This window comes from Brachionichthys hirsutus, chromosome 2, assembly GCF_040956055.1.
Source record: "Brachionichthys hirsutus isolate HB-005 chromosome 2, CSIRO-AGI_Bhir_v1, whole genome shotgun sequence".
NCBI classification, from domain to species: domain Eukaryota; kingdom Metazoa; phylum Chordata; class Actinopteri; order Lophiiformes; family Brachionichthyidae; genus Brachionichthys; species Brachionichthys hirsutus.
Genome location: NC_090898.1, coordinates 5821706 through 5833654, shown reverse-complemented (window position 1 = coordinate 5833654; position 11949 = coordinate 5821706). Strand labels below are relative to the sequence as shown.

General features: G+C 40.9%; 1 protein-coding gene across 1 annotated transcript; it reads left to right on the top strand.

Moving 5' to 3' along the window:
- Window positions 1-6156: 6156 nt before the first annotated feature.
- her3 (hairy-related 3) lies at window positions 6157-7152 on the top strand. Its single transcript, XM_068751637.1, has 4 exons — window positions 6157-6210; window positions 6278-6373; window positions 6498-6579; window positions 6698-7152. Exons 1-4 carry the CDS (start codon window positions 6157-6159, stop codon window positions 7150-7152), a joined length of 687 nt encoding a protein of 228 aa, XP_068607738.1.
- The last annotated feature ends 4797 nt before the right edge of the window (window positions 7153-11949 follow it).

The following is an 11949-nucleotide window of genomic DNA, read 5'->3' as shown; positions in this document are numbered from 1 at the left end:
CTGTCTCCAGTCAATGTGTCTCTGCTGACATAAAAAATAAAAAAATAGAAAAATAGAAAGCCGACTTAAAATACATCAAACGCTTGTTTTTGACATTTTTACAAGTCAATAAATACATTTCAAAAGAGCTAAATCTCAAAAATTATTCCAACAAAAACTCATTCTGAAGTTTTGAACACATTTTGACAAGAAGCTCTCTTAGGACTTTGTCATGGGGTTAACAGTAGGTCATTTTGTCTTGCAGTGATTTTATTGTAATATCAGTTGTCAAGAAGAGGTGTGTACCGTACCTCCTTTTGAGAGTCATATAATTTAGCTATTTATTGATAATTTACATGTTAAAATTAATAAAGTTGTCCTATTTTGCTCCAACTTTCCAGCTGGTTTGAATTGATAGAGAAGAAAATAAATGTATGTGCTGTATGACATCTGTTCATATATAAAACCAGGTGAAATAAAAATTGTAAATCTGTTCTGTAACGAGCTTTCATAAATCAAAGACCTGCTTTAGAACAACAAGGCTCAAAAGAACATTTGTTTTTAATGCTGTCAGCATAAGTAAAAAAAAAGTTCAACTTTTTGTTGAGTTATGTTCCTGACAACCTGACAACATGAAATGATATATCACATCGCCGTTCTGTCCCTGCACAACTTCATATTGTAAGATGTATATTTCCGACAGTTACATTCAACGTTCCCTCTAAGGTGCGCTCGTGCGTAATTACGCACAGCTGATACGGTCTTCGCGCAGCGTAAATTGAAAATAACATAAACACGTCAAAATTCAGTCTGTGCAATTTTCCACTGAGTCAGTGAGTGGCTGGTGACTGGCTGCTCCGGCTAATGATGAGATTCACATGTTTTTACGCATCTAATAGACGCCATTGTAAACGGAGTTCCAGGATTCTCGGGACCACAGTACACACATCCTTTGCTTGTTGATTGTATCTGTTTTATCTGTTGATTTTTATCGCTTGTTTTTATGTTATTTATTTTTATTGTGTACTTTGAGATTTGCTTTCAAATGTAAAGTGCGTTTAAAATAAAATGTATTTTTATAATGTTGCTCAAAGTTGTCCAAGGGACTGCTCAGGGAGTTTGTGTGTTTGCTCAGACGCATGAAATATAATTAGAGGGAACATTGGTTACATTAAAATGATTCAAAATGGGATTCTTTTTGGGGTTTTTAGATTGTTGTGTCACTAATCTCACCACACGATGGCATCACTTCACCATGAAATAACCCTTATCATTATCAAACCTAAAGTATTATGGGGAGTTAAATTTAGTCAGTATTATGTGTGTGTGTGTGTGTGTGTGTGTGTGTGTGTGTGTGTGTGTGTGTGTGTGCGCGCGCGCGCGCGCGCGCGCTTGTTGTTGTTTTTAGTTGTACTACAACAACTACAACTGCTTGAATGTCTCTCATCATGTCCAAATAAATGAATGATGCGCTATGACGCCCAGAGACCTCGTTGTCTGTCTCCTTTTGAAAGTGAAAGTTTCACGCGGTGACGCTCGGTCAGTCAGAGGAGCCCCACAAAGTGAAACGGAAGGAGCCTTCCCGCGGGGGGTATGTGACAGTTCCACAGTGTAAATTGCCATTTTGTGGTGGCTATTCAGGTTCCTGGCAGGGAGACGGGGAGGACGGACCGTGAAAGTAGGAACGAATTGGTTAATAGTTGCCACTTAGGATGGCATATGGCGCGTTTGGAAAGCTGCACGCTGACACCAACAAATTGGCAATTTCATACCAATTTCGGAGATACATTCGCCACACACTTTGCCACGCAGGTTTTTTTTATACTCATTCTCCTATGAGAAGCTTTAAATAAAAACAAACTGCTTGCTTTGTGATTACAATAATTACTTATGGGTCTCTACCCCATGTATACGTTATGGGGTGGCCTGACGTCTTACATAACGTAAAAAAAAAAGTTTGTTTTTTATTGTGACATAATCTGCCACGATATTTATTTCTTTTTAATTCCAGACTATCGCGTTTGTATTCATTTTATTTTTGAAGCAGTTGTCTGCGTAATGTCCAGTGACGCAGCATTTCTGCTGAGAGGACACATTGGCCTATTTCTGTTGGACAAAATATGGAGCGAGGAAAATCGGAGGAACGCCCCGAGGCTTTTCTCTTGTAACTTTCAATTTTCCACTTTGGCCATGATAAAGGGAAAACCCTGGGAAAAATCTTGGCCAGCGGCTGGTCTTTCAGTTTACGGCCTGCCTACACAGCAAAAATAAAACACACTTTAAATGGAGACGATGTGCAGTTTGGATGCCATATGGGATTTGTCTTTAACACTGGATTCTTTAGGATCCTGTGCTAAATTGTCCCGAGAAGGTCAGACAGGATGACGTGGACGGGCATATTTCCCTAATCTTCAAAGTCTCTCTCATTGGTCACAGTTTGCCTTTTTGTCCTTTTATATCGGCGCAAATTGGTCAAACCAAATCATTATTTACCAAAGCATTACATTACTGATCATCACTCTGTTCTATACATGCAGGTTTTAGTCAGCCCGACTGACTGTATGAATATCCTAAATAAAACTCCACCTGATGCGTATTTAAAATTCCAGAAATGCAAGATTAGATTCCCAAAAAATGACAATTACTTCTATATAATATATAAACACAAATTCTGTCAACAGGGAAATAATAAAGATTGTTGGAATGGAGTGACAGTCAATAGAGATAATATCGAGGCGGGATTGGATTCTTTTCATTTAAATTCAAAGGACTAATTTCCACGTTGGTCATATGTCTGCTCGCTGTTGTTTTACGGTTAAAAGCAGTGCACTAAGGGCTGATTGGTTATTCTCATTCAAATCTTACTCAAGTGCTTCAGAGTAAATGGCAGATGTTTTGCAATTCAAGGCGCATCAATACCCATGCATGCGCTTTAGTGCTTAACAATGGCGCCCTCCTTTTGTCAGGCGCTTGTGTCTTTCGCTTCAGAGCTTGACAAAGGCTTTATCCTCCAGCGAGTTATAAAGTTACTTTCCAGCCAGTTCATTTCGGCCCTTGAGGAAAACCTTAAGCGATGTTAATGCGCACCTCTGGTCCTTTCATGCGGTAACCCCGGCGCACACAGGAGAACAGCGTCCATTGTGTCCTCGGACCAAAGTAAAAAAGTCTTTAAATATACCCGATGGCCAGTCTATAGAAATTCATGACGCGATTTCTTTTTGATGTTTGCTCAGAGCTTCGTCATCAGGTCTGTCGCGTGGCTTTTCATAAAATACTTGGTGGACATTTCTGATATTTCTTCCAAGTGCGCGCGCACCCGCCCGCATGTATATACCTGCTCTCCTTTCTGTTGCACCTTGCTCTGCTCACATTCAACGTTTTGGTCCCACCAGCGCGGCCTCGGGCTCATCTGAATGGAAGGCGGTTCATCGATTTGCTCCGCTCACGGTGAGCCACATGAGTTCGCATATTTTAACAGCTTTTACTTATCAGGCATGGCACAGCCTACTAGTGCCACGGCATTCACAATATACGCACTATGTTTGAACATAATTCGTGTTTACGCATAATAAAACATCATATAAATTACGTTTGCTGTTATATAAAGGAGCCAACAATTACAGCATACGGCCCATAGATGTGCAGCATGCTCTGCTATGCATGCTGTTCAATCAGTTTCATTACGCATCGTCATTCAGGAGTATAGCTTATGTTATATTATCCTGCTTTCCGCCAAAGTAAGTCTCCTACCCTACCGTTTGTAAATCATTAGCTTGCAGTTTCTCTCTAGGTCGAGGAGAACATAGTTTATTGCAGTAATTGCATAATTGCGTCGCTAATTGTTGTTAACAAGTCCCCCCAACAGTCCGATTATTACAGCAGCATTGTCAGCATCATCCATGACAAAGGTCCGGCAGGGTTAATGAATGACCTGAGGCTGAAAAGTCAAAGTGACGCAGACCCCCCCATCCCTTTTAGAGAAATACACTTAACTTGTCATTTAATGGTACACTTGTATTATTACGTCCACTCGACACACACAAGCTTCTCGTCGCGCCATTCTCATGGATAGGTGATGACACACACACAACGACGTTTGTCTGAGTTGAGGAGGCGTTGAAGGGAAACAGTTTTAGAGCCCAACATATTTTCCTCTCCGTGAACAAAACCAAAGCACCGGCCCTCCTTTTCATTTCAGAGGGCACTAATTGAAATTATACCGAATAATCAGCGGTGAAATCTGTACTCTGTAGCGGAGAGTAACAAGACAAGCCATCTGTCGTGATGCCACGACTCCATGCTGAAATCAGCGCGCCACGGTCTTGTGTTCCAACAAGCGTAAAAGCGCCAGATAATGCGGCGTTCACACTGCAGGACAAAAGATTCAAAGTCATTTACACTGGAAGAACTCGAGCACATTTCATACCAATTAAATGCTTCAACAGCGCAGCAAAGTCATCAAATCGTTTTCGGTGGAACGAGATTTTACGCAATTAGCGTCTGACATATTTCAATTGAAGTTTGTTAGAATTAACGCAACGACGTATAATTGTGACTTTCTTATATTACGTAAATCTATTTAGCATATTATTTTAGTAGGGCTCAGATTATTAATTTACCGGTAATTCATTAAGCAGGCATTTCAAATTGAGTTACATCATGATGCAACTCAATTATTTTTAAAAAGCGCGTCGTTCGTATCTAGGAAATCAGACTTTTCCCAATTTAAAGCTTGATAGAAAAACAAAAACAAAGACTATATAGGGCGGGATGAAGTGCGGAGCAGTTCGAGCTATTTCTTTGGGAGGATCTTTTGATGCCCACACATGTCTGAAGCTGACGAAGAGATCAATGGACGCTGCATGGCTTCCTTTCATGCGCGCGTTCCCCAAACTGAATACAAACCCTTTCCTCACGCCCTCGGGCATTTCAACAGGCGCATTGTTTTGGTGAATCGGGAAAGAAAGAAACTTTGACAGTTTAAGATACGTTTTCTCAGCGTGTCGCGTGCCATTGGAAAAAAAACACATCAGTGTACAGATTGTCCATCAGTAATGGTTATAACTTAAAATAGAGAACGCCTCTATATTACTGGGCCTTGTGGGATTCTATAAGTTGGTTTTGCTATAATTAAGCTCATCGTATCTGGTCTGAGTGTGAGATGCGCAGTGCTGCGGTGAAGCCCGTCATTGTATTGTTTCAGCTGGCATGACTTTCCCAAGCTTTCTCCCCTTTCAGGAAGCAAGTGTGGAAAATCGGGAGGCGAGGGACCGAGGACAAGGGGGCGGCCCGCGATTCTCTCCGGTCTCCCACCAGGCCTGGTGTAAAGACAAAAAGGACGCACACTATATAGGGAAAGAATCCCGAAACGTAGGCCAGTTAAAAATCTATTTACTTTTAGTGCATTACATTTTTGTTGTCTTCCGTGGGTAACACGAATATAACCGAACCGTGGCGTGAACCCACTGGTGGTTTGACAGTTCGGAGGTTTAACGCTTTCACTGCCGGCGACCAGATAATCAAAATACTGCGGAGACACGCAGGGAATTACCACGGTGCTGCCTTCGACCTGCTGGCGTGAAACGAACTTATAAAAGATTCAATGCAGGAGTCAATCGTGGCCGCACCGTGTTCACGGCATGAGTAGAAGCACAATGATTAACCATTATGTTTGTGTGTTTGACGCTGCTTTTGCCCCCACACGTTGTTTCGTGATATTTGAAAAATATCGAGACACGCAGAAGATAAACTTGTTTCCGTTATTTCAATCTGAAATATAATTACGCAGAATATTTGATTGATCTCACGGAGAAATTCAAACAGCCGTTCTGCACAATTATAGGACTGTCAAAGCCGACCATCCATTCGATAATTTCTATATGAGGCTTTATTGTAATACCTTCAAAAAAGAAAGACAAGTTGAATGAGAAGAGGGGTTTACTAATTTCATCATTTGTGATTTTTCTAAACATTTATTTATAGTTTCGGTTGTCGTGTGACGCCAGCGTTGCTCATTTGAGCGCAACAGACAGGCGGGACAGTTTGCATTGAGATGTTAAGTAGGTGTCTCCATGGCTCTATAAATACGATTAGAGTCAACTCCTTCGTTCGTGCGCCTGGGGAGGGAAAGAGATTAACTTCAAGGGAACTGAAGAAGAAGAAAATAAAACCCACACAATGGTGGCAAAGGTAGACAACTCAGAAAAGTCCAAGCCAAGCACTGGAAATAAGGTGTGTATTGTACACGAACTGTTTTTTATTAAGCATATTGATTGCATAGTAAATGTTATATTCACAGGTGTCCAAACCACTGATGGAAAAGAAACGAAGAGCTCGCATTAACAAATGTCTGGACCAGCTAAAATCTCTTTTGGAGAGCTACTACAGCACGAGTGTAAGTTTACAGCGGATGCTGCAACTTCAGAATATAATTACGGGGTTTCTGCCTCGTTGCAATTGATGTTTGAAAATAATCCTGCTTGAAAAGTTTGAAGAAAGAGTCTCTTTTATTCATTCAGATCCGAAAGCGCAAACTGGAAAAGGCCGATATCTTAGAACTCACCGTGAACCACCTCAGGAGCCTCCAAAAGCTCCACAGCTGTGAGTTAAGAGTCAACCGATGACCTTTACCGTTCATTAAAATCATTTTATGGTGTCTTGGATGAAAACCTTAACGCACATGTCGTTTCTTTTCATCTTAAATCTACATTTCTTCCAGGTCCTGCGGCTGCCTCGGAGTTCTCCGACTACCACAGCGGCTTCCGTCGCTGCCTGGCAAACGTCAACCAATATTTGCTGATGGCAGAGAACTTAAATGGAAGCGAGGTGCGCTGCGTGCTGTCGCAGCTCCCGCCCAAGCTCGGCCTCTCCCGGGGACGGGAGCGCGTCTTCAGCACCATGGACAGCAGCCGGGGCGAAGCGAACACACGGACTGGGGCGCTGGAGCCTGCGGGAAGCTGCAGCCCCGAGGAGAACGAGAGGTCCAGATCGACAGATCCCGAACCCAGCAGCGCGAACACGTGTTTACCGAGAGGAGACGCGTGGCAGCCCCCTGGAAACAAACAGGCCGTTTTCTCTGCTTTCCCGACAACAAACAGCGACGAAGAAAGTTACAGTCACAAGAAGCTTCGGTCTGAAGCAAACACTCCACGCGATGTGTGGCGGCCTTGGTAGAACTGATCCTGCAGTTATAGCTCGACTGAACTGCTGCATAATTGCACTGTCATTTCCACTAAGTATTACTATTGGCTTTATTTTCTTAATAAAGATGTGTGAAATAAAGAACGCCGTGTGTTCATTGCAAATCTTTACAACATTTGATGATCTATCTATTCTTTTTTTTTCTATATTGTGTATTTCTGAATGAGTGAATTTGGTGTCAGGAATTAAATTTATTCTTGAAATTTATTCGAATGATAGAGAAAAAAACAACACAAAATATTATGCTAAGAATTATGTCTTATATTTATTAATTATTTTAAATTGCTATCTGATCAATTCGATATGTTGAGTCTTCGTCGAGGGTTGAAACGTCTTCAAACTACACAAAGATGTAGCTGCTTTGGATTCATTCATTCATTCATTCATTCATCTTCTAAACCGCTTTGACGGTTGCCGGTCGTATGGAGCCGACACCCCGGACAAGCCGCCAGTCCATCGCAGGGCCACACACAGACAGATAATCATTCACACACACACACACACACACACACACACACCTATGTGGACAATTTAGTTTAACCATGCAATTCACCTAACGTGCACGTTTTTGGTGGAAACCGGAGAGAGGCAACAGCGCTAACCACTTCGCCACCGTCAATAATCACCATGAACTGGATGAATGGAAATCTACATTAACTTCTTTCACGCATAAGTACCGCAACAGTGGCGGCAAAATCCGATTCTTGTCGGACAGCGCGACATGTTCTGCTACAGGCCACCGATTACACGCCACGTTGTCTTCTCTGTCTCGACCTATAACAGAGATCGTTGCTTCATCGACGAAAAACACGTCATTGTTCCAGTTTCAATTAATGATAGTAATAAATTAATTTGGCCAAATGAAGGAATCTCTCACCAGCGGTAATAGTAATGAAACTCTTACAGCATATACATACAGTGGCCACCATATTTGCATACGGCGTGTGGGCTAAGTGTGGGCCACACGGACAAGACTACAATCCTGTCCATCATTCAGCGCTTTGAAAATGCCCGATAGTTTTCTTCCGCTGCTTTGCAGGGATGTCATAAAATGCCAATGGCACCTTGCAGCGAGGAGAATCGCGGGGACGCCCCTCAGGTCTTTCAGATGGTACGTGCTGAAAAGACGCTCCTGCTGCCCCCGTGGAAGAACAGCGCCCCTTGTGAAATGCGAGGAAACCGAAGTTAACGCAGTTCGAGTTCTTACCCTCAAATAAAGCATTTGCTGTTCCAGCTTTCGGTTTGGTATAGCTCTTGAACAAAACTTGTCTATTCATCTTGTTTTACTTTCTTCTGGCTTGGCTTTTGATGGTCCGACAGAGGCCGTCTGCAAACGAAAATCGTGTTTAACCCAAACGTCAGTGTCACGTGACTTCACTGCTGATTGCCTTTAAGCTTTTAAGAATTTATATGAACTCTTCCCAACATTGTATTAAGATACCTAGTTTGGTTTGCCACTATAATAGCGACCTATGTTACTAGTGAGAGCCGGATGGAGGTAAAGAATTACTTATTACCATTAGACTAGACCCAGTCAAGCGTTTACAAGAGAGCAGCAGATAAAGCGCCCCGAAGACCGTCGGGTTCCCTGCATGCTCGCTTTGCTGGCGCGTATCGCGTATATGGGAGAATGAGCGCACACGCGGAAACCGTGACCCACCCGTGGGACTCATAGTAATGTTGAAAAACATGATATTGGGCAAAGACGCAACATCTTCCCTGATGTATCGTTTCATTGTCATTATGCCCTTCTTCATGTGACGCTGACTGGGGTTCTCATGGCAAGACGCCAAGCGCGCATGCGTCACGAGAGAGAGATCAGAGACAATATTGGGCCCCTGTCATGCATTTAGTTTAGTTTGCTTAGTGTAGCGTTGGGCATATGGGGCTAGACGATGGTTTGCCAACAACGCCACTTTAGGACTTTCAACCTAAAGATCTCTTTTTTCCTTTTGGTGCCCAGCTCGTTCTAGCGGGTTTCCCGACGGCACTTACGCACAGGCCCGCTCACAGTGATGACCAGCACGGCACTAGGAATTCAAAACATTTATTTACACTCTAAAAACAAATGAAAAGAAGAGACAATGCAGTGACAGTCTATACGGCCAACCTGCCTTCGAGGCGGGGAAAACACAAAATGAGGACCCTGGAACGGGGGAGGGGAAGCACCTATATACGCCCCCCCCCAATCAGCGGTAAATGGGCCACAGGTGCTCCCTCCCACACCTGCCTGCCCAATTAACCCCAATCATCCGGTTACATTAGCGAAAACTGTTGTTGGATTGTATTCCTATATGTTTTTTTTATCTTGGTTTATTATTTGTCGTTATTTTATGTTTCATGTCGCACCATTGCACCAATAAATATTCCTTGTGAATCCTTTCACCGACAATGGCAAATAAATCTATTCTGTTTGTTGATAATAATGAAATAGGCCTATGAATGTAAAATACATGTTTATCAGCTGATATACATGGAATGACCTTGGTTATGTTCATGTGGTTAGGAACATTTCCTGTCATCAGAGACAGATATTATTTAATGGTTTCACAATGCATTCAATTTCTTAAATCAAAAACATGTCAAACCCATCCCTGTCTGTCAATTTTTTTTATCTGTGTAATTGTGAACAATGTTAATTACTTCTTTTTCATCAGTTTTTCTAATAAGCATTGAATGTGGGTTGATTCTTGATTTCTAAATCATTTGAGTTTGTAAAATTCCAGTTCCATCCATCCATGTAGCCATCTTCGCAGGAACAAAGTAATAAAATAAAAATGAGCAGATTATGGTTTCAATCCATCAACCTCTGGGTTATGGGCCCAGCACTTCATAAATGTATCAGGCATTATTTGGCATTTGACTATTGTTGTCTTTCGACCTTTACATCCATCTATGAAGTGACAATATCTCTCGCTCTCTCTTTCAAACACACACACACACACACAGCTGCATCTCAAATGATATAGAAAACATTTTCAAATATTAAATTCAAACATTTCATCACAGGGCCACTGTAACGAATTAAGCGGTTCAGAAGATTAATTAATTAATGAATTAATTAATAATTCAAGCAGCTTGGATTGTGTGTTTCGCCTCCTCCAGACTCTGGGGCCTTGATTTACAAAGGAAATTAAAAATTTGCTGCCACCTGAAAAGAGGTATTTGACCCGCTGAGCCGTGGTCCAGTGCTTCTTGTCCTTAGCCCAGGTATACGATGCTTCCAATGTTCGCTCCGTTTCAGGAGTGGGTTGACAATCTGATAGTGTCACATTTCCTGTTAAGTCAGCAAGTCTCCCCCATGTGGTTGGTGAAACTTATTCATGGTATTTATTCTGTATAAATAGTAATTCACTCAAATTTGGTATGAAATTTTATATTTTGAGACATGGTTGTTGTTGTTGTTGTTTTTTTAGCTGTAGGCAATTATCAAACCAAAAAAGCAATTATAGATGAAATGTAATCTCCATGTAACTTCTGAAATAACTAACAAAAACACTAAACCTTTCCATGACATTCTAATTTTTTGAGATGTACTTTTGGAATTCTTCAATTAATTTTGCATTGCTTTATTACTTATAGATGTATAGATTACTTAGATAATTTAGGCAATGGCACAAATCTTCACACTTTGAAAACCTCCCAGAGTAGGCTTTGGACAAATCTGCAAATTAAATATCTGCTTTTTTTGTTGAAGCAGATAACTATAAGTTGCCAGTGTACATTATTAATACTTAGTTCCATTCTATTCACTTTGTTTCCAACTTTTGCAAACAGTTTAGAAAGTCCTCGACAGTCAGAAGGCTGCAATTAATAAAACTTTGCATCATTCAGCATCTTGTTAAACATTTTGGCTACTTAAATAAACATTAGTGGTTCCTTCTAAAAGGTATAATGTCCTGCTGAAATGCTCAGCTGATAAGGATGAAGAGCCATTTTCATCTGCATTATTCTGACATCATATATATCCAATATGGTAAATATCTGTTGTGCCATATCAGTCAAGTTAGTTAACAAAAGTTAACACAAACATTGGAATAAAAAGAACAGGGAGGAAAAGCATTAAACAAAAGTAACCATCAAACCCATACACAATCCAATACCCTTCACATATAATAAAAACCCTTAGGCATGAAAGAGTTAAGGATTACAACTCTCAGTTTATTCGCTGAGAAAACATGTTTTGTGTGTTCAACAATTGTATTTATAGAAAAGTTGCAGATCATGGCTAAATAAAATGAAAATGCATCATGTTCCATGGCCATATGTCAAGCTGAAGGTAACTGAGTGGAAAGCACATTGCCATACAATTTAAGTGCAAGTTCTTATAAGAGCAAAAGAAAAAAGAAGCAATATGAGAACAATAATGTTCTCCATTTCTCTGAGCATTTCTTAAGAAACAATATCAAACAGCAAAAACAAGGCATGGGAATCTCCACTCTATTTTAAAACACTTTATTTGTGCCAACGCTTGGAAACAAACCTTAGTGGAAATGATGTGACTTGAAAGCTGAATAACAGGACCAACCTACAAAACCAGCTTACACAATAAATCAAAGTTAGGCCCATCCAATAATGTCCAAAATGCTCAAGGCCATATAGCAAAACGACTATGGATGGAATACATTATAAAACACAAAATTGGCACAAGTAAAAAGGCAGAAAAAAATCCAGTATTTGACTTCTTCGTAGCCACAAATATACTAGTGGCTTTCATTAAGATAATAACTTCATTTTTAATGTTGATATTAACAAGGAAAAAGTTTGCTT

Excerpts from the sequence above, each read along its gene's own strand:
- her3 (XM_068751637.1), top strand. The coding sequence starts at position 6,157 with ATGGTGGCAAAGGTAGACAACTCAGAAAAGTCCAAGCCAAGCACTGGA. Across the intron at positions 6,211-6,277 it reads AGCCAAGCACTGGAAATAAG|GTGTCCAAACCACTGATGGA; the intron begins GTGTGTATTGTA and ends TTATATTCACAG. Across the intron at positions 6,374-6,497 it reads AGAGCTACTACAGCACGAGT|ATCCGAAAGCGCAAACTGGA; the intron begins GTAAGTTTACAG and ends TTATTCATTCAG.